The following is a 21,589-nucleotide window of genomic DNA, read 5'->3' on the forward strand; positions in this document are numbered from 1 at the left end:
TAGGCCTGCCTTACAAGAGCTCCTGAAGGAAGCATTAAATATGGAAAGGAAAAACCAGTACCAGCCACTGGAAAAACACACCAAAATATAAAGACCAATGATACTATGAAGGAACCACATCAACTAATGTGCAAAATAACCAGCTAGCATCATGGTGACAGGATCAAATTCACACATAACACACACATTTAATTGACCTTAAATGTAAATGGGCTAAATGCCCCAAGTAAAAGACACAGACAGGCAAAGTGGATAGAGTCAAGACCCATCAGTGTGTTGTATTCAGGAGACCTATCTCATGTGCAAAGACATACATAGGATCAAAATAAAGGGATGGAAGAAGATTTACCAAGCAAATGGAAAGCAAAAAAAAAGCAGGGTTTGCAATCCTAGTCTCTGATAAAACAGACTTTAAGCCAACAAAGATAGAAAAAGACAAAAAAGAGCAATACATAATGGTAAAGGGACCAATGCAACAAGAAGAGCTAACTATCCTAAATATATATGCACCCAATACAGGAGCACCCAGATTCATAAAAGAAGTTCTTAGAGACCTACAAAGAGACTTAGACTCCCACACAATAATAATGGGAGACTTTAATGCACCACTGTCAATATTAGACAGATCAAAAAGAAAATTAACAAGGATATCCAGGACTTGACCTCAGCTCTGGACCAAGCCGACCTAATAGACATCTACAGAACTCTCCACCCCAAATCAACAGAATATACATTCTTCTCAGGACCACATCACACTTATTCTAAAATTGACCACATAATTGGAAGTAAAACCCTCCTCAGCAAAGGCAAAAGAACAGAAATCATAACAAACTGTCTCTCAGACCACAGTGCAATCAAATTAGAACTCAGGATTAAGAAACTCACTCAAAACCAGACAACTACAGGCAAATTTAACAACCTACTCCTGAATGACTACTGGGTAAATAACAAAATTAAGGCAGAAATAAATAAGTTATTTGAAACCAATGAGAACAAAGAGACAACATACCAGAATCTCTGGGATACAGCTAAAGCAGTGTCACGAGGGAAATTTATAGCACTAAATGCCCACATCAGAAAGCAGGAAAGATCTGAAATTGACACCCAAACATCACAATTAAAATAATTAGAGAAGCAAGAGCAAATAAATTCAAAAGATAGCAGAAGACAAGAAATAACTAAGATCTGAGAAGAACTGATGGAGACAGAGACATGAAAGACTCTTCAAAAAAATCAATGAATCCAGGAGCTGGTTTTTGAAAAGATTAACAAAATAGATAGATCACTAGTTAAACTAGTAAAAAATAAAAGAGAGAAGAATCAAATAGACACAATAAAAAATGATAAGGGGGATATCACCACTGATCCCATAGAAATACAAACTATGATCAGATAATACTACAAACACCTCTATTAGATCAATAAGAAAGAAAATTTACAAGGATATTCATGACTTGAACTCAGTTCTGGACCAAGCGGACCTAATAGACATGTGCAGAACTCTCCAGCCCAAATCAACTGGAAAGAGATTTCAACAAATAAGCTGGAAAATCTAGAAGAAATGGATAAATTCCTGGACATACACACCCTCCCAAGACTAAACAGGAAGAAGTCGAATCCTGAATAGACCAATAACAAGTTTTGAAATTGAGGCAGTAATTAATAGCCTACCAACCAAAAAAAGTCCAGGACCAGATGGATTCACAGACAAATTTTACCTGAGGTGAAAAGAGGAGCCGGTACCATTCCTTCTGAAACTATTCCAAACAATAGAAAAAGAGAGACTCCTCCCTAACTTATTTTGTGAGGCCAGCATCATCCTGATACCAAAACCTGGCAGAGATGCAACAAAAAAAGAAAACTCCAGGCCAATATCCCTGATGGACATCGATAGAAAAATCCTCAATAAAATACTGGCAAACTAAATCCAGCAACACATCAAAACGCTTATCCACCACAATCAAGTTGGCTTCATCCCTGGGACACAAATAAAGATTTAATTGGGAAAGACAGAGCCTGGGTTCAAGGGAGAATAAGAATTACCCCCAGAAGGTCTATTTCTTAACTGTTTTTTTTTTTTGTGAAGGGGCTCCAACTTTCTATTTGTTTTGTTTAGCTCTTCCTTTCTAATGAAAATAAAATTTTGCTAATGACTTTTGTGGCTGTGCCTTGTTTTCAATGTTAGGATGACACTTGCTAACTGAATAAGAATTGACCATTTCCTTCTGAGCTCACACACTGGTACATTATACCTGCTATATCCCTTCCTGTCTGTTGGTGGTTTGTCATAGACCCTACTGGTCGACCACTGGTTATGTCCAGCTAAAGTTCTGGAAGGTTTATTAGGATGAAGAAATGCAGACACTGGTCAGATTTTTCAAGGAATATGCAAATAAGTGGAGTAAATAAAATTTGGCTTTCTCTCTTAATAAGAAGGATACAGAGTCTTTTGTCACATGAAGTTTCCAGAGCTGGGAGGATGCATCCATCACAGACTCCTCCAATGTTACTGAAGAGATATTAGCTTCCAAAGCTGGTGAAGTAAACTGAAGTGTAACAACCACCCAGAGTCTACAGCCCAGCAGGAGACACTTAACAATGACACTTAGCATTTACTGTGTTAGTTAACATTTAGCAGATCTTTGTTAAAGTAGTAGCAGATTTTTCTTAAAGTAGTCTCTGTTTACAAAAGTTTTAATATCATCCTCTTACTTCAAGCATTTGATTTTCCAAATTTCTCCTTTTGTCTCTCATAAACAGGGAGAAGAGGAAACTTTCCACTTATTCACCATCATTCATTCCAACTGCTAAACAGATCCAGGCTCCTAACAGCTAATAAATGAAACTGAGAGGTTTGAGAAGACAATAAGTAAGTCTGCAGGACGCTGAGGGAGGTATTTCTGATTCCTGGCAACTGCAAACAGTGAATAGACAACCAAAGGAGACCTCCTCAGTTAATAGCTTGGGCAATATCTAGTGTAGTCACTTAAGAGCATTGCACTATGTCTCTGCCCCAAACATTTCCTCCTCTTTTGCTTTGCTGAGGTGACAAAAAAAACTCTGCTTTAATCAAGGTTTTGGGTTCAGAGTAAAGGCTTTTATAAAATAAAAATATAAAATAATATAAAATAAAAATATTATATAACCTTGTAGTTATGCTGTGTAACTTCCTCAAGCCCTTTATCAGAGAAACCCAGCTTTACACAATGGTGATGAAAACACACTTGGAGCCCAGGGGAGGATGTGTAATCTCTCTTTATTGTTTCTATGTGTCATCACTCAGTTGGTGGAGAAAGAGCATTTCATGGTTCTCTGACAGTCTTATTGCCCTGGTTCTCTTTGATTTTTTTCTTTTCTACCCATCTCCTCTCTTTCTCTCCATGGTACCGGATCCTCTCCATTCATTCTTTGTGTCAAAGGTCAAGGAGACAAAACAAATCTTTGACTGAGAATTCTAAACCAGTGCCGTCCATTAGAGTAGCCACTAGACACGCATAGCTATCAAACATGTAAAATATGACTAGTGTGACTGAATTTTAAATTCCGTTTAATTTTAATTAATTTAGATTTAAAAATTGAGGCTATTAAACACCACTAAACACAACTTTGTTATTTTGGTAGAACTACATTTCACTCTAGCCTTTGAAAATTTACCATGAGTTGAGATGTGCTAAGAATGTCAAATACACATGGGAGTTCAAATAGTATAAAAAATATATAAAATGTCTCGTTAATAATTTTTATATTGGCCGGGTGTGGGTACCTCATTCCTATAATCCCAATACTTTGGGAGGCCAAGGTGGGAGGATCACTTGAGGCCAGGATTTAAGACCAGCCTGAGCAACAAAGCAAGACCTCCATCTCTACCAAAAATAGTAATAATGATATTTATTATGATAGATAATAACATTTATTATTATATTACTATGTTGAAATAAAAATTTTTGGATAATTAAAATAAATGACATATTATTAAAACTAATGTCACCTATTTCTTTTTATTATTTAATATGGCTATAAGAAAATATAAAATTCTATAGGTGGTTCTCATAATTCTAATATATTCAATGCCAAGAGGCACCCCTCCTTCCACGATGAGAAAAACAAGGGATGGGGAACAAGCCTCATCCTGAAGCCATCATCAGTTCCAATACCCAGCATCACTGAGCACACCAGATTAAGCTGTCTTCAGCAGGGTGGGGAACAAAGACTTTGGGCCAAGGGAATTTTGATGGTTGGGTTAGGAGAGAAAGAAGAGGAAGGTGTAGACAGGTAGGAGAATACTTCAAGGCCTGGAATATTTTCAGGATAGCTAGTTAGGTGCTAATTTAAGTGGGAGGGCCTTAGGCATGAATATCTTGGGTTCCTGGGAGGAATGCATATATTATAAATGAGAAAGAGGCAACTGAGCAGAAGATGGAAAAAATCCTAAAAAGAAGCTTTAGGATAGATTGTAGGCAAGAATTCTTATGGAGGCATCAGTTTAAAATACATGACATTGTGATACTCCTTCTAATGTCAGATATCTTCTTCCATCTTCCAGATTCTATTCCTGGTCTTCTGTGGAGCAGGCTTGAAGGTTCTTCCATTGATGCCTCAGCTGTGTGCCAATGACCCTATTTCCTTTATGCCTATTGCAATGTCCTTTTGAAGAGACAGTTGAGTAAGTGGAGAACAAACAATTTCCCTGCAGTGTTCTAAAGTCCAAAAATGTAGAATTTCAGTGGTCATTTATATCGTTTAAACCCATTGGTACAGTTTTAGACCTTTATTGCATCCATCGCCCTGATTTTAAAGGGGTGGGGAAAGAGGGAGATAGATAGAGAGAGAGAGAGAGAGAGAGAGAGAGACGGGGAGATTATGTGCCTTGCCCAGGATCAGTCACTACTCAGGATCAGCTGAAGCCCCTAGAAACAGAACTGGACAGGGACTCAGAACAGGCTCCTGAATCCTAATTGACATCTATCACGAACATATTACTTATACCAGTTTTATTTATTTTGATTTTTTTTAATTTTTATTTTTTGTGGCTACATAGTAGGTATATATATTTATGGGGTACATGAGATATTTTCATACAGGCATACAATGCATAACAATCACATCGGGTAAACGGGGTATCCATTACCTCAAGCATTTATCTTTTCTGTCACAAACAATCCATTTATAATCTTAATTATTATTAAATGTACAAAAAATTATTATCAACTGTACTTACCCTGTTGCACTGTCAAATACTTGATCTTATTCATTCTTGTACTTTTTTTTTTTAAGACAGGGTCTCACTCTGTTGCCCAGATTGGAGGGCAGTGGCACAATCATGGCTCACTGCAGCCTTAACCTCCTGGCCTTAATCAGTCCTCCCATCTCAGCCTCCTGAGTAGCTGGGACCACAGGTATGCACTATACATATATATATATATATATATTTTTTTTTTTTTTTTTGTAGAGACAGGGGTCTATGTTACCCAAGCTGGTCTCAAACTCCTGAGCTCAAGCAATCCTCCCACTTTGGCATCCCAAAGTGCAGAGATTACAGGCTTGTGCCACCATGCCTGGCCCAGATCTTATTCATTCTATCTAACTATATTTTTGTACCCATTAACCATCTCCACTCCTCTTGAAACTACCCTTCCCAGCCTCTGATATCCATCATTTTACTCCGTATCTCCATGAGTCCAGTTTTAATTTTTAGCTCCTACAAATAAGTGAGAACATGCGAAGTCTGTCTTTCTGTTCTGACATATTTCATTGAACATAATGACCTCTAGTTCCATCCATGTTTTGCAAATGACAGGACCTCATTCTTCTTTATGGCTGAATAGTACTCCATTGTATATATGTACCACATTTTCTTTATTTCATTAATCTATTGGAGGACACTTAGATTTCTTCCAAATCTTAGCTATCGTCAATAGTGCTGCAATAAACATGGGAGTGCAGATATCTCTTCGATATACTGATTTCCTTTATTTTGGGTATATACCCAGCAGTGGGATTGCTGGATCATATGATCATTCTATTTTTTGTTTTTTGAGGAACCTCCAAACCATTCTCCATAGTGGTTATACTAATTTACATTCCCACCAACAGTGTACCAGAGTTTCCTCTTCTCCACATCTTTGCAAGCATTCACTATTGCCTGTTTTGGATAAAAGCCACTTTTAACTAGGTTGAGATAATATCTCATTATAGTTTTGATTTGCATTTCTCTGATGACCAATGACGTTCAGCACCTTTTCATATACCTGTTTGCCATTTGTATGTGTATGTCTTCTTTTGAGAAATGTCTATTCAGATCTTTTGCCCATTTTTAATTGGATTATTAATTTTTTCCTACGGAGTTGTTTGAACTCCTTATATATTCTGGTTATTAATAGCACAAGGGTGTCAGATATGGAGTTTACAAATATTTTCTCCAATTCCGCAGGGTGGTATCACACTAATTATAACTTGTACTTGCAATTTGGGCTCTCTGCAGAGCCCAGTAGATTCTGGGCTGCCTTGTAGGCTGCCCTTGTGTGCCAGTGGTCTGGTGAAGATTACTGTGTATTTAATTCATACATTTGAATTTTAAATGTGTTCTGGTCACAAAGAAAACATCCTATGGAAGATTTTTTAGAGGATGAAAATGATAGTAGAAATTCTAAATTAATAAGCTTTGGGGTAAGAAAGTATTTTCAAAGAATATTATTTATCCTTTATTTTAGAGGTTTCCTGGCCTGACCATCAAGCAATATTTCATGAGAAAAGGAAGGAATTTGGTTGATGCCAGCTATATTAAAACTAAATAAATTAAAATAAGTTAAAATTAAATGTTATTTATAAATGTTTCAAAATTATCATTGAATAAATAGCTTGACTTGGTGATTACAAATCAAGGGTAGCATCAGAAGGCTAAAGCTATAAGCCAAGCTAATACGTGAGAAAATCAAATCATATTTTTTTAGAAATATGGAATTATTTATTTAAGGAACGCAATATACAGTATCTAGAAACTACTGTCTATGTATAGGAAACTCTATGCTACATCATTTCATTCTTTTTTTTTCAGCAAAGAGATAAATACACAACTGTTTGTATTGGTGCTGCTTTTTTTCCCATTACCATACGCGAATGGAATGAACAGCTTCTCCGAGGATGGATAGTGTAAGATGTGGAATTCCTGCCTGCTATCTTGTAAGGAGTTATTTGCATATGAAATTTTGTGGACATGAGATTGAAAATGCGTGATTTATAAGCAAAAGGAAAGAAAAAACCTTTAAACCTTCATGCCCTGCATTTCAAATTTCTGGCTGATTTATAAACCTTTCAAAGCTCATGCTATGAAGCAATTCAAAATTTCTATGTCTATACATGTTTAGCTAATATTAACCCAACTAGCTGCCCTGTGGCATTTTCCATGCTATTCTTCATTTTTTCCGTCTATATTTTTTCTCGTCTTGCTTTTTTAGAAATATTATTCCTATTTCTGTCACACTGTCACCTTTTAGTCTGTCTTGCAAGAATGTAACATCAGCAGCCAAATGAACCTAGGAAAGAAGAAAAAAACAGGCCTGTGTCATTTAATTAAAAAACAAAAAACTAAATTCTTCTCGGTTTTTTTTTCAGCTTTCTTTACTTTCCTTAAGAAATGACTTTTAAAAAAGCTTGTTCATGGATAAAGGGCCCTTTACTGAGTGTCCTCCAGAGATGGTCCAGCTGTGTGTCAGCTCTGCGGTGTGAATCTGCAAAGAGAAGGGTGGTCCAGGCCAACTAGGATGACTGGGACACCCAGACTCTGCCAAGCTTAGCTCAATGTGCAAGGCTGAACTCTGGATCCATCTTTAGAAGAGCACAAATTCCCAGCTTGGAGATAGCCTTGACCCACTGTGCTTAGCCAGCAGAATTTCCAAGAATAAATGGATTCTTAAATGATTGCTCTCAAACAGATTTGCCATGAATCATTCTGTCATTAGCTAAATAACATAATCACTTATCCTAACAACATTTAGCAGTCACTTATGGCTTTGAGAGCTTTGAGAATAATATCAATTAAATGAATTATAGGTATAAAATTAAAGATTGAAATTACAGACATGAATATTTGATACTCAGGCCTTCTTTTTCTCTGTAAGGTATTTCCCATTTCCCAGGCACTGAAGTAAGCAGGGCTTACTTCTTTATTCATTAAAATGTGTCCACATAAGAGCAGCATGATATTGCTGACCTACCCCCAATAGTGTATTTGTTCAGAGTTATTTTGATTTATTGGGAAAAATAAGATAAATAAGTAAAAGCACATAGCAAAAGCAAATAATGTGTGAAAAATGCCCACGTGTAGTGGGCAATTAATTGATGTTTATTGAATCTTACCTGACTCGGTCCCCTCTCTCACTAAGAATTCCTTAGCTAGCCAGCCTCAATTTGTTAAACCATTAGTGTACTAAATTATCTGGCTCATACTGGGCCCGGCCTTGCAATGTCTACCATTTAACAGAGGATGTAGACTGCACTTGGAAATACAGAAGCAACATTCATCCTCAACTTTTTCTTCCATAAGATTTTTTAAGTCTTTGTCAAAATTTAACAGAACATAAATTAACAGGGAGACAATATTGAAGCTATTTGGATATTTGGGGACACATGAGGTCTGATACCAGCTGTCATTCAGCAAATATAATCGACTGCTATTTATGAGAGTGGAAGACATTCTTATCCTATTATTGACTTGGTTTTATGGTTTTTCCCTTTGCCCATAAACGCTTATAAGGCTTTCTCACCCCTTCCTTGATTTCATGGCCACCGACTACAAGACAAGTCTAAAAAGATGCTAGGGTAGAAGCATGGAGAATCTGTGTGAACAATACATTATTTCTATTGTTTTATGCTTTTGGATTAGTTGTTATTCTATTTTCCCCTAATTATCACAAATAATTTAAAATTACATGCATGCCTCATTATTAGGTAGCTCAATACATGGCAAGACTTTGGTTGCTATCTGGTTCCACCATTATTAATAGCTAATCTTCTGGGAAAATGAGACTTTGTTGACTGTTACCTCTTCTTAAGCTGTTGTTGGCTCACCAATCTATGACAGATTGTCTTCTTTTCCTCCACTTTCCCAAAGGAGCTTTTACCAAGGCCCTCCTGGGTCTTTTGGTTCCTAAATGTTGTGAATATTTTTCAGGTCCGGTTTAACTTAGACTCTTTGCTTTACTTGTTCTTATTAATCACTCTGTCTTCTTGAAATGATCTCCTCTTGTTTCTATGACTCCTTCTTTTCCTACCTCTGATTTCTCTTTCTTGGTATCCTTTTCAGCCTTTGTGCCCTCTGTTTAACCTACTTATTATATTTTATTGCTTCCTACGGTTCTGTTACTCCCTTTTCTTCTTGCTCTACAGACTCTGCCTAGGCATTCTTTTCCAATTCTAATGCTTCTTCAATCCACATCTCTCTGTGAGCTCCAGACAGGGATAAACAACCGCTTGCTGGATAGCCTCACTTGAGTGTGTTAAACACCTCAACTCCAGCAGGCTCAAAATCGAACTCCTCACTTTGTCTCTACCAAGCCCAGATGTTCTCCTCTTGGTTTTGTTCCTCTTGGTTTAATAGTACAACCATCTCTACAGGTTGCTCAGAAACTTACAAATCATTCTTGAATCTTTTTCTCAATTTCATTCCTTTCAGCCAGTTCATAACCTAGTCTTATCTGTTCCATCTTTTTGATGTTGTTGAAATGATCCTCTCCCCATTCCTGCAGTCAGGGCTTTGTTCTCATTTTACCTGAGGTTACCATCATAACTTCCAAAGTGCCCTAATCCTTTCCTTCAGCATTGTTCCCTCTGATATACTTTCATTTGGTCGATAAAGAAACGAAATTCCTAAAACACAAATTTCAAAATATTATTCTACTGTTTATAAACCTATATTGATTTCTGTTGCTTTCAATATAAAAATCTGAATTTCCAAGCTTGTCATATGAATCCCTTTTCTTAAAATCAGGCTTCTGTAAAGAATTTAAGCCTCCTTTCTCATGAAAATCTGTCTCTCAATTTATATGTCAGTCATAGTGAACTAATTCAAGTTCCTTGTTCCTTCAGTGAAACACTCTTTTTGTACCTTTGGACATGCTGATTCTTCTACCTGTTATATTATTTTTCTCCTGCTCCTCTTACCCAAGGCTTTTATCTAACTCCTATTTTTCCTTCAAAAGCCAGTTTCGAGTTTCCTTAGGAAGTCTACAAGTTTTCCTGCCACAGGTCCTCTCATAGCCTTAATTATACTTCTTTGTACATCTGACTTTTCCATTAGACAGAAGATTCTTTAAAGACAGCAACTATGTCTTGTTCATCTGTGTATACTCAGTGCCTGACACTTAGCAGATACTAATAACTGTTCAGTTAAACCAATGAATAATTCAGGTGTAAAATCCAGCCTCCACAATGGCCAATGATCCCTGCCTCCTGTTATTCACACCCTCAGGTAGCACCCTCCTACATGGCACCAGGGTTGGCAGCATAAGTGGCCATGTTGTGATTAGATCTACAAAGAGGTCCATGTGGCCATGAACTTCATGAAGCCTCCTGCCAACTGCCAGCAAGGCACTGGGGCTGTGTGAGTGAGCTTGGAAGTAGATTCTCCAGCCTCAGTCAAGCTGCCAGAGGTTGCAGCCCTGGCCAGCAGCCTGCCTGCATGTGTATTATGCCATGAAAGACTCTGAATGACAACCACTTAGCTAAGCTGCTCCCAGATTTCTGATCCTCAGAAACTGCGTGAGATAATAAATGTTTGTTTTTTTAAGCTGTTACATTTTGGGGGTAATTTGTAACACACCATTAGATAACCAATATACCCAGCAAAATGAATTATGTATATTGGTTATCTTATTTTAGTCTTAGAAGGACTGAGATTCTTCGTTCATTCTTCGCTTATTCAACCTTACCATTTCCAAGGCACCTCTGATAATCCCACAGAGCAAGTTACAGTAGCACAGAGAAGATCGCCCAGCAGGGAGCTCTTCCACAAACTCCACCAGAGGATTCTTGTCTAGAATCAGGGAAAATTCATTTTTGCTTGAATTGTTACAGGTCACACTTGGTGTAATTCCCAGGTACATCTTGAAAGCAACCTGATAAGAAGAAAACAAAATTACTAAAACTTGGTCTAGAACAAATAACTACTAGCAGACTAAACAAATACCCGGTTCTAGGCATTGCAGCACAATGGTTAAGCACATGGAGTCTATAGTCAGGAAGTCCGGCTTCACCCTTAGCTTTGCAATTTATTGATCCTATGATGTGAAATTTTAAAATATTTTTACTTGTGAGTCACTTCCAAGATTGCCAAATAGGAACAGCTCCAGTCTATAGCTCCCAGCGAGATCAATGGAGAAGATGGGTGATTTCTGCATTTCCAACTGAGGTACCTGGTTCATCTCATTGGGACTGGTTGGACAGTGGGTGCAGCCCATGGAGAGTGAGCTGAAGCAGGGCGGGTCATCGCCTCACGTGGGAAGCACAAGGGATCAGGGAATTTCCCTTTCCTAGCCAAGGGAAGCCATGAGTAACTGTACTTGGAGGAACTGTATACTTCTGCCTGAATACTGAGCTTTTCTCACAGTCTTTGCATCTGCAGAAACAGGAGATTCCCTCCCGAGCCTGTGCCTGGCTCAGCAGGTCCCATGCCAATGGAGCCTTGCTCACTGCTAGCACAGAAGCCTGAGATCGACCTGAGATGCTGAAGCTTGGCGGGGGGAGGGGTGTCTGCCATTGCTGAGGTTTGAGTAGGAGTTTCTATGCTCACAGTGTAAACAAAGAGGCAGGGAAGCTTGAACTGGGTGGAGCCCACCACAGCTCAGCAAGGCCTACCGCCTCCTTAGATTCCACCTCTGGGGGCAGGGCATATCTGAACAAAAGTCAGCAGAAAACATCTGCAGACTTAAACGTTCCTGCCTGACAGCTCTGAAGAGAGCAGTGGTTCTCTCAGCATGGTGTTCAAGCTCCGATAACAGAGAGACTGCCTCCTCAAGTGGGCCCCTGACCCCCATGTAGCCTGACTGGGAGACACCTCCCCATAGGAGCTGACAGACACCTCATACAGGCAGGTGCCCCTCTGGGACAAAGCTTCCAGAGGAAGGATCAGGCAGCAATATCTGCTGTTCTGCAGCCTCCGCTGGTGATACCCAGGCAAACAGAGTCTTGAGTGGACCTCCAGAAAACTCCAACAGACCTGCAGCTGAGGGGCCTGTCTGTTAGAAGGAAAACTAACAAACAGAAAGGAATAGTATCAACATCAACAAAAAGGACATCCACACCAAACCCCATCCATAGGTCACCAACATCAAAGACCAAAGGTAGATAAAACCACAAACATGGGGAGAAACCAGAGCAGAAAAGCTGAAAATTCCAAAAACCAGAACACCTCTTCTCCTCCAAAGGAACACAACTCTTTGCCAGCAAGGGAACAAAACTGGATGGAGAATGAATTTGACAAGTTGACAGAAGTAGCCTTCAGAGGTCAGTAATAACAAACTTCTCCGAGCTAAAGAAGCACATTCTAATCCATTGCAAGGAAGCTAAAAACCTTGAAAAAAGGTTAGATGAATGGCTAACTAGAATAACCAGTGTAGAGAAGAGCTTAAATGACCTGATGGAGCTGAAAACCACAGTACAAGAACTTCATGAAGCATGCACAAGCTTCAATAGCCGATTCGATCAAATGGAAAAAAAGATATCAGTGACTGAAGATCAAATTAATGAAATAAAGTGAGAAGGCAAGATTAGAGAAAAAAGAGTGAAAAGAAATGAACAAAGCCTCCAAGAAACATGGGACTATGTGAAAAGACCAAATCTACATCTAATTGGTGTACTTGAAAGTGATGGGGAGAATGGAACCAAGTTAGAAAACACTCTTCAGGATATTATCCAGGAGAAATTCCCCAACCTAGCAAGGCAGGTCAACATTCAAATTCGGGAAATACAGAGAACACCACAAAGATACTCCTTGAGAAGATCAACCCCAAGACACATAATTGTCAGATTCACCAAGGTTGAAATGAAGGAAAAAATGTTAAGGGCAGCCAGAGAGAAAGGTTGGGTTACCCACAAAGGGAAGCCCATCAGACTAACAGCAGATTTCTTGGCAGAAACACTACAAGCCAGAAGAGAGTGGGGGCCAATATTCAACATTCCTAAAGAAAAGGATTTTCAACACAGAATTTCATATCCAGCCAAATGAAGCTTCATAAGTGAAGGAGAAATAAAATCCTTTTCAGACAAGCAAATGCTGAGAGATTTTGTCACCACCAGGCCTGCCTTACAAGAGCTCCTGAAGGAAGCACTAAACGTGGAAACAACAACCAATACCAGCCACTGCAAAAACATGCCAAAATGTAAAGACCATTGACACTATGAAGAAACTGCATCAACTACTGGGCAATAACCAGCTAGCATCATAATGACAGGATAAAATTCACTCATAACAATATTAACCTTAAATATAATGGGCTAAATGTCCCGATTAAAAGACACAGACTGGCAAATTGGATAAACAGTCAAGACCCATCAGTGTGCTGTATTCAGGAGACCCATCTCATGTGCAAAGACACACAGAGGCTCAAAATAAAGAGATGGAGGAAGATCTACTAAGCAAATGGAAAGAAAAAAAAAAAGTAGGCATTGCCATCCTGATCTCTGATAAAACAGACTTTAAACCAATAAAGATCAAAAGAGACAAAGAAAGCCATTACATAATGGTAAAGGGATCAATTCAACAAGAAGAGCTAACTATCCTAAATATATGTGCACCCAATACAGGAGCACCCAGATTCATAAAGCAAGTTCTTAGAGACCTACAAAGAGACTTAGACTCCCACACAATAATAATGGAAGACTTTAACACCTCACTGTCAATATTAGACAGATCAACAAGACAGAAAATTAACAAGCATATCCAGGACTTGAACTCAGCTTTGGACCCAGTAGACCTAATAGACATCTATAGAACTCTCCACCCCAAATCAACAGAAACACATTCTTCTCAGCACCACATCGCACTTATTCTAACATTGACCACATAATTGGAAGTAAAACCCTCCTCAGCAAATGTAAAAGAACAGAAATTATAACAAACTGTCTCTCAGACCACAGTGCAATCAAATTAGAACTCAGGAGTAAAAAACTCACTTAAAACTGCACAACTACATGGAAACTGAACAATCTGCTCCAATGACTACTGTGTAAATAACAAAATGAAGGCAGAAATAAAGATGTTCTTGGAAACCAATGAGAACAAAGACACAATGTACCAGAACCTCCGGGACACATTTAAAGCAGTGTGTAGAGGGAAATTTATAGCACTAAATGCCCACGAGACAAAGCAGGAAAGATCTAAAATTAACACCCTAACATCACAATTTAAAGAACTAGAGAAACAAGAGCAAAGAAACTCAAAAGCTAGCAGAAGACAAGAAGTAACTAAGATCAAAGCAGAACTGAAGGAGATAGAGACACACACAAAAAAAACCCTTCAAAAAATCAGTGAATCCAGGAGCTGTTTTTTTGAAAAGATCAACAAAATAGATCTACCACTAGCACGACTAATAAAGAAGAAAAAAGAGAATCATCAAATAGACACAATAAAAAATGATAAAGGGGGATATCACCACCAATCCCACAGAAATACAGACTACCATCAGAGAATACTATAAACACCTCTATGCAAATAAACTAGAAACTCTAGAAGAAATGGATAAATTCCTGGACACATACACCCTCCCAAGACTTAGCCAGGAAGCAGTTGAATCTCTGAATAGACTAATAACAGGTTCTGAAATTGAGGCAATAATTAATAGCCTACTAACCAAAAAAAGTCCAGGATCAGATGGATTCACAGCCAAATTCTACCCAGAGGTACGAAAAGAAGCTGGTACTATTCCTTCTGAAACTATTCCAATCAACAGAAAGAGGGAATCCTCCCTAACTCACTTTATGAAGCCAGCCTCATCCTGATACCAAAGCCTGGCAGAGACACAACAAAAAAGAGAATTTTAGGCCAATATCCCTGATGAACATCAATGCAAAAATCCTCAATAAACTACTGGCAAACCGAATCCAGCAGCACATCAAAAAGCTTATCCACCACCATCAAGTCAGCTTCATCCCTGGGATGCAAGGCTGGTTAAACATATGTAATCCATCACATAAACAGAACCAAAGATGAAAACCACATGATTATCTCAATAGATGCAGAAAAGGCCTTCAACAAAATTCAACAGCCCTTCATGCTAAAAACTCTCAATAAACTAGGTATTGATGGAACATATCTCAAAATAATAAGAGCTATTTAGGACAAACCCACCGCCAATATCATATTGAATGGGCAAAAACTGGAAGCATTCCCTTTGAAAATTGGCACAAGACAAGGATGCCCTCTCTCACCACTCCTATTCAACATAGTATTGGAAGTTCTGGCCAGGACAATCAGGCAAGAGAAAGAAATAAAGAGTATTCAATTAGGAAAAGAGGAAGTCAAATTGTCTCTGTTTGCAGATGACATGATTGTATATTTAGAAAACTCCATCGTCTCAGCCCCAAATCTCCTTAAGCTGATAAGCAACTTCAGCAAAGTCTCAGCATACAAAATCAATGTGCAAAAATCACAAGCATTCTTATACACCAATAACAGACAGAGAGCCAAATCATGAGGGAACTCCCATTCACAATTCCTACAAAGAGAATAAAATACCTAGGAATCCAACTTACAAGGGATGTGAAGGATCTTTTCAAGGAGAATTACAAACCACTGCTCAAGTAAATAAGAGAGGACACAAACAAATGGAAAAACATTCCATGCTCATGGATAGAAGGAATCAATATCATGAAAATGGCCATACTGCCCAAGGTAATTTATAGATTCAATGCCATCCCCATCAAGCTACAAATGACTTTCTTCGCAGAACTGGAAAAAACTACTTTAGATTTCATATGGAATCAAAAAAGAGCCTGCATAGCCAAGACAATCCTAAGCAAAAAGAACAAAGCTGGAGGCATCACGTTACCTGACTTCAAACTATACTACAAGCTTACAGTAACCAAAACAGCATGGTACTGGTACCAAAACAGATATATAGACCAATGGAACAGAACACAGGCATCAGAAATAACACCACACCTCTACAACCATCTGATCTTAGACAAACCTGACGAAAACAAGAAATAGGGAAAGGATTCCCTGTTTAATAAATAGTGCTGGGAAAACTGGCTAGCAGTATGTAGAAAGCTGAAACTGGATCCCTTCCTTACACCTTATACCAAAACTAACTCAAGATGGATTAAAGACTTAAATGTAAAACCTAAAACCATGAAAATCCTAGAAGAAAACCTAGGTAATACCATTCAGGACATAGGCATGGGCAAAGACTTCATGACTAAAACACCAAAAGCAATGACAACAAAAGCCAAAATAAACAAATGGGATCTAATTAAACTAAAGAGCTTCTGCGCAGCAAAAGAAACTATTGTCAGACTGAGCAGGCAACCTACAGAATGGCAGAAAATTTTTGCAATCTACCCATCTGACAAAGGGTTAATATCCAGAGTCTACAAAGAACTTAAACAAATGTACAAGGATAAAACAACCCCATCAAAAAGTGGGCAAAGAATATGAACAGAGACTTCTCAAAAGAAGACATTTATGCAGCCAACAGACATGAAAAAATGCCCATCATCACTGTTCATCAGAGAAATGCAAATCAAAACCACAAGGAAATACCATCTCTTGCCAGTTAGAATGGCGATCATCAAAAAGTCAGGAAACAACAGATGCTGGAGAGGATGTGGAGAAGTAGGAACACTTTTACACTGTTGATGGGAGTGTAAATTAGTTCAACAATTGTGGAAGACAGTGTGGTGATTCCTCAGTGATCTAGAACTAGAAATACCATTTGACCCAGCGATCCCATTACTGGGTATATATGCAAAGGATTATAAATCATGCTACTGTAAAGACACATGCACATGTATGTTTATTATGGCACTATTCACAATAGCAAAGACTTGGAACCAACCCAAACGTCCATCAATGATAGACTGGATAAAGAAAATGTGGCACATATGCACCATGGAATACCACACAGCCATAAAAAAGGATGAGTTCATGTCATTTGCAGGGACATGGATGAAGCTGGAAACCGTCATTCTCAACAAGATATCACAAGGACAGAGAACCAAACACTGCATGTTCTCACTCCTAAGTGGGAGTTGAACAATGAGAACACATGGATACATGTAGGGGAGCATCACACACCAGGACCTGTCGGGTTAGGGGGCTGTGGGAGGGATAGCTTTAGGAGAAATATCTAATGTAAATGATGAGGTGATGGGTGTACCAAACCATCATGGCACAGGTATACCTATGTAACAAACCTGCACGTTGTGCACATGTACCCTAGAACTTAAAGTATAAAAATAAATAAATAAATAAATAAATAAATAAATAAATAAAAATAAATACTATTTTTACTTGTATAGAATATTGTAAGAGGCTAATTTTCTGTGGAAATAATATGGTTTGTAAAAAATTACATTAAATCATTATTTTCAAAATCTTTTTAAAAGATATATATCCTTTAGGGGAGTAAGAAATTAAAATATTATTAATCATCAACATATCAGCTGATATTTGTCACACTGATACTAGCAAAGTATAAAACCCTGGACTAGAAGGGACCCAGGACACATTTGCCACAACAGTGTGGTGACAGTCAAAGAGAGGATGCTAGGGGCAGATTAGACCCAAGAATACATTTTGGGAAGTGGAGGGAACAATTTTGGAGTAGCTGGCCATTATCTGTGGTCTCAGTTACCTGTGGTCAAGATAATTTGAAAATGTTAGATAGAAAATTCTAGAAGTATATAATTCATAAGTTTTAAATTGTGCTTCTGAGCAGTGTGATGAAACCTCTCACTGTCCCTACTCCATACTGCCCAGAAGGTGAATCATCCCTTTGTTCATTATATTCACACTGTTTATGCTATGACCTGCCCATGGGTCACTTGTTAACTGCCTCAGTTAGCAGATTTTAAAAAAACATAATATATATGGGTTTGGTACTGTCTGCAGTTTGGGGGTCTTGGTTGCAGGTATCCCCTGTGGGTCTTGGTTGCAGGTATCCCCTAATGGGGATCTTGGTAGCAGGTATCCCCTGTGGGTAACAGGGGACTATACTACTATCGGAGACAAGTCTCTAAGGAGCAAGTGGTAGTGGTGGGAGGTGCATAAATGAATTATTAAGTAACTTCGCAAAACCATCTGCTGTTTTACAGTGCTTGAAGAATTTTACAACGTGGAAATGGAAGAAATCTTGCAGACTGTGTCTTTTAAGGCCTTAGTTTCAAAAATAAGTAAACTGGTGTTCAGAGAAGTCAAATGACACTGCCAAGACCATGCTATAACTTAATTCCTTGGCTCCTAGTCCAAGGCAATTTCTTTTCACAAAACACACAGGCCTGGACTTTGAAGTTTATTAACGAAGTTTTGTCAACTTGATATGTTGCCATCTTTCAAGTGCAGAAATTAATTAATTTTTAAAATTAAGAGCTGTGTAGGAGAGAAATGGAAGCAATTTTCTTAAATTACTTATAATCAGAAGGACTAGGAGATTCCTTATTCATTCTTCATTTATTCAACAGACACTTCTTGAGCACTGCCAGTCTGACACAGTACCTGGCACACAGTGGGAGTTCAATAGCCATTTGCAAGACAAATTATAGAATGGGCATCTATTGACTGAATGTTTGCCAGGTAGACAAGACTAGGGGTCTGGAGGGAAGTGACAAACACATTCTAGGTAGTGGGAACATGTCATGAGCATAAAATACCATGATGGGATTCAGGGAAGCTCTACATCTATCAACTTGTGAGCAGTTGTGAGCCCCAAAGGTGTGAACTGGCTAATGGAGAATTCAATTTCAGTTTTAGAGGGATCCTTTTCTTGTCAGCATAGAGGATGGATTTAGGGTTATGGATGGGAGTGAGCATGAGGTCAAGGGCTGAGATACTAATCAAAAGATTACTATTATAGTAAGCCTAGGAAAGAAATGATGAGGACTCTTCTCATTTTGACTTTCCTTCAAAACTCAAACTCTCCCTAAACTTTCCCATGTAAAATGCACATATCCCAAATCCTGAAATTTGATCTCTAACACTAGCCAGTTTAGGAAGATAAAAAATGAAAGGGGCAAAGTTGAAGGCATTCCCCCTAAGAAGTGGAACAAGACAGGGATGCCTACTTTCACCACTTCTATTCAACACAGTGCTATTAATAGCAATCCCATCCATAGCAATCAGGCAAGAGAAAGAAATAAAGGGCATCCAAATTAGAAAAGAGGAAGTCAAACTATCTCCGTTTGTCAGGATAATCATATATCTAGAAAACACTAAAGACTCCTCCAAAAGACTACTAGATTTGATAAATGAATTTAGTAAAGTCTTAGTTTACAAAACTAATGCACCCAAATCAGTAGCCCTGTTATACACCAACAATAACCAAGCTGAGAGCCAAATCAAGAACTCAATCCCTTTTATCAGAGTTTCAAAAAAAAAAAAAAAACCAAAAACCCACAGATTGATATACTTAATCAAAGAGGTGGAAGATCTCTACAAGCAGAACTATAAAACACAGCAGAAAGAAGTCATAGATGACACAAACACAGGGAAATATGTGCCATGCTCCTGGATTGGAAGAATCAATATTGTGAAAATAACCATACTTCCCAAAGCAATCTACAGATTCAGTGCAATTCCTATCAAAATACCAACATCATTTTTCACAGAATTAGAAAAAACAATCCTAAAATTTATATGGAACCAAGAAAAGAGCCCCAACAGCTAAAGCAATACTAAGCAAAAAGAATAAATCTGGAGGCATCGCATTACCTGACTTCAAATTATACTACAAAGGTATAGTTATCAAAACAGCATAGTACTGGTACAAAAGTAGATACATAGACCAATGGAACAGAATAGAGAACCCAGAACCAACTGATCTTTGACAAAGCACACAAAAACATAAACTGGGGAAAGGACACTGTATCCATTAAAGGGTGCTTGGAAAACGGGATAGCAACATGTAGAGGAATGAAACTGGATCCCTGTCACTCACCATATACAAAAATCAACTCAAGATGGATCAAACACTTATATCTAAGATGTGAAACCATAAAATTTCTAGAAGAAAACCTAATAAAAACTCTTCTGGACATTGGCCTAGGCAAAGAATTTATGACTAAGACCCAAAAAGCAAATGCAACAAAACCAAAAATAAATAAATGGGACCTAATTAAACTAAAAACCTTCTGCACAGCAAAATAAATAAACATCAGAGTAAACAGGCAACCCACAAAATGGGAGAAGATATTTGTAAACTATGCATCTGACAAAGGACTAATATCCAGTATCTATAAGGAACTCAAACAAATCAGCAAGAAAAAAACAAATAATCCCAGCAAAAAGTGAGCAAATGACATCAATAGACATTTCTCAAAAGAAGATATACAAATGGACAACAAACATATGAAAAAATGCTCAACATCACTAATCATTAGGGAAATGTAAACTAAAACCACAATGAGATACCACCTTATTCCAGTAATAATGGCTATTACTAAAAAGGCAAAAACAATAGATATTGGTATGAATTTTGTGAAAACAGAATGCTTGTAGAATGCTGGTAGGAATGTAAATTAGTACAACCTCTAAAAAAAACAGTGTGGAGATTTCTTTCTTTCCTTCTATGTATTTATTTATGAGACAGGGTCTTGCTCTGTCACCCAGACTGGAATGCAGTGGCATGATTTGGCTCACCACAACCTCAGCCTCCTGGGCTCAAGTGATCCTCCCATCTCTGCCTCCTGAGTAGCTGGGACTACAGGTGCATGCCACCGAGCCTGGCTAATTTTTCTTTAGTATTTTTTTGTAGAGATGGAGATTTACCATGTTGCCTAGGCTGGTCTCGAACTCCTTGGCTCAAGCAATCTACCTGCCTCAACCTCCCAAAATGCTAGGATTACAGACATGAACCACGGCACCTTTCTTTAGTTCTTAAAGAAAGAACTTTAAGTACTAAAAGTAGATCTACTATTCAATCCAGCAATCCCACTACTGGGTATCTATCCAAAGAAAAAGAAGTCATTATATATTAAAAAAAAACCTGCATGTGTATATTTATTGCAACACAATTCACAATTGCAAAGATATGAAACCAATCTAAGTACTCATCAGCTGATGAATAGATAAAGAAACTGTGGTGTATATATACCATGGAATACTACTCAGTCATAAAAAAGAATGAAATAATGTCTTTTGCAGCAACTTGATGGAGCTAGAGGCTGTTATTCCAAGCGAAGTAACTCGGAAATGGAAAACCAAAACTGTAGTTCTCACTTATAAGTGGGAATTAAGCTATGGGTATGTAAAGGCATATGGAGTGGTATAATGGACTTTGGAGACTCAGAAAGAGGGAGAGTGGGAAGGGGGTGAGGGATAAAAAAAATACATATTGGGTACACATACATATCTGGTGATGGGTGCACTAAAATCTCATATATA

General features: G+C 38.1%; 1 protein-coding gene across 1 annotated transcript in view; it reads right to left on the minus strand.

Moving 5' to 3' along the window:
- Positions 1-5,447: 5,447 nt before the first annotated feature.
- Positions 5,448-21,589, minus strand: part of TRAPPC3L (trafficking protein particle complex subunit 3L) — a 53,315-nt gene continuing 37,173 nt past the window's right edge. The window contains exons 4-5 of the mRNA XM_054491788.2: positions 10,926-11,111; positions 5,448-7,532 (exon numbers count right to left, since the gene is read on the minus strand). Coding sequence (XP_054347763.2) covers positions 7,413-7,532; positions 10,926-11,111 — 306 coding nt within the window. The 3' untranslated portion in view covers positions 5,448-7,412. The remainder of the gene's footprint in view (positions 7,533-10,925; positions 11,112-21,589) is intronic.

The sequence above is a fragment of the Pongo pygmaeus genome, chromosome 5 (genome assembly GCF_028885625.2).
Source record: "Pongo pygmaeus isolate AG05252 chromosome 5, NHGRI_mPonPyg2-v2.0_pri, whole genome shotgun sequence".
Lineage (NCBI taxonomy): Eukaryota > Metazoa > Chordata > Mammalia > Primates > Hominidae > Pongo > Pongo pygmaeus.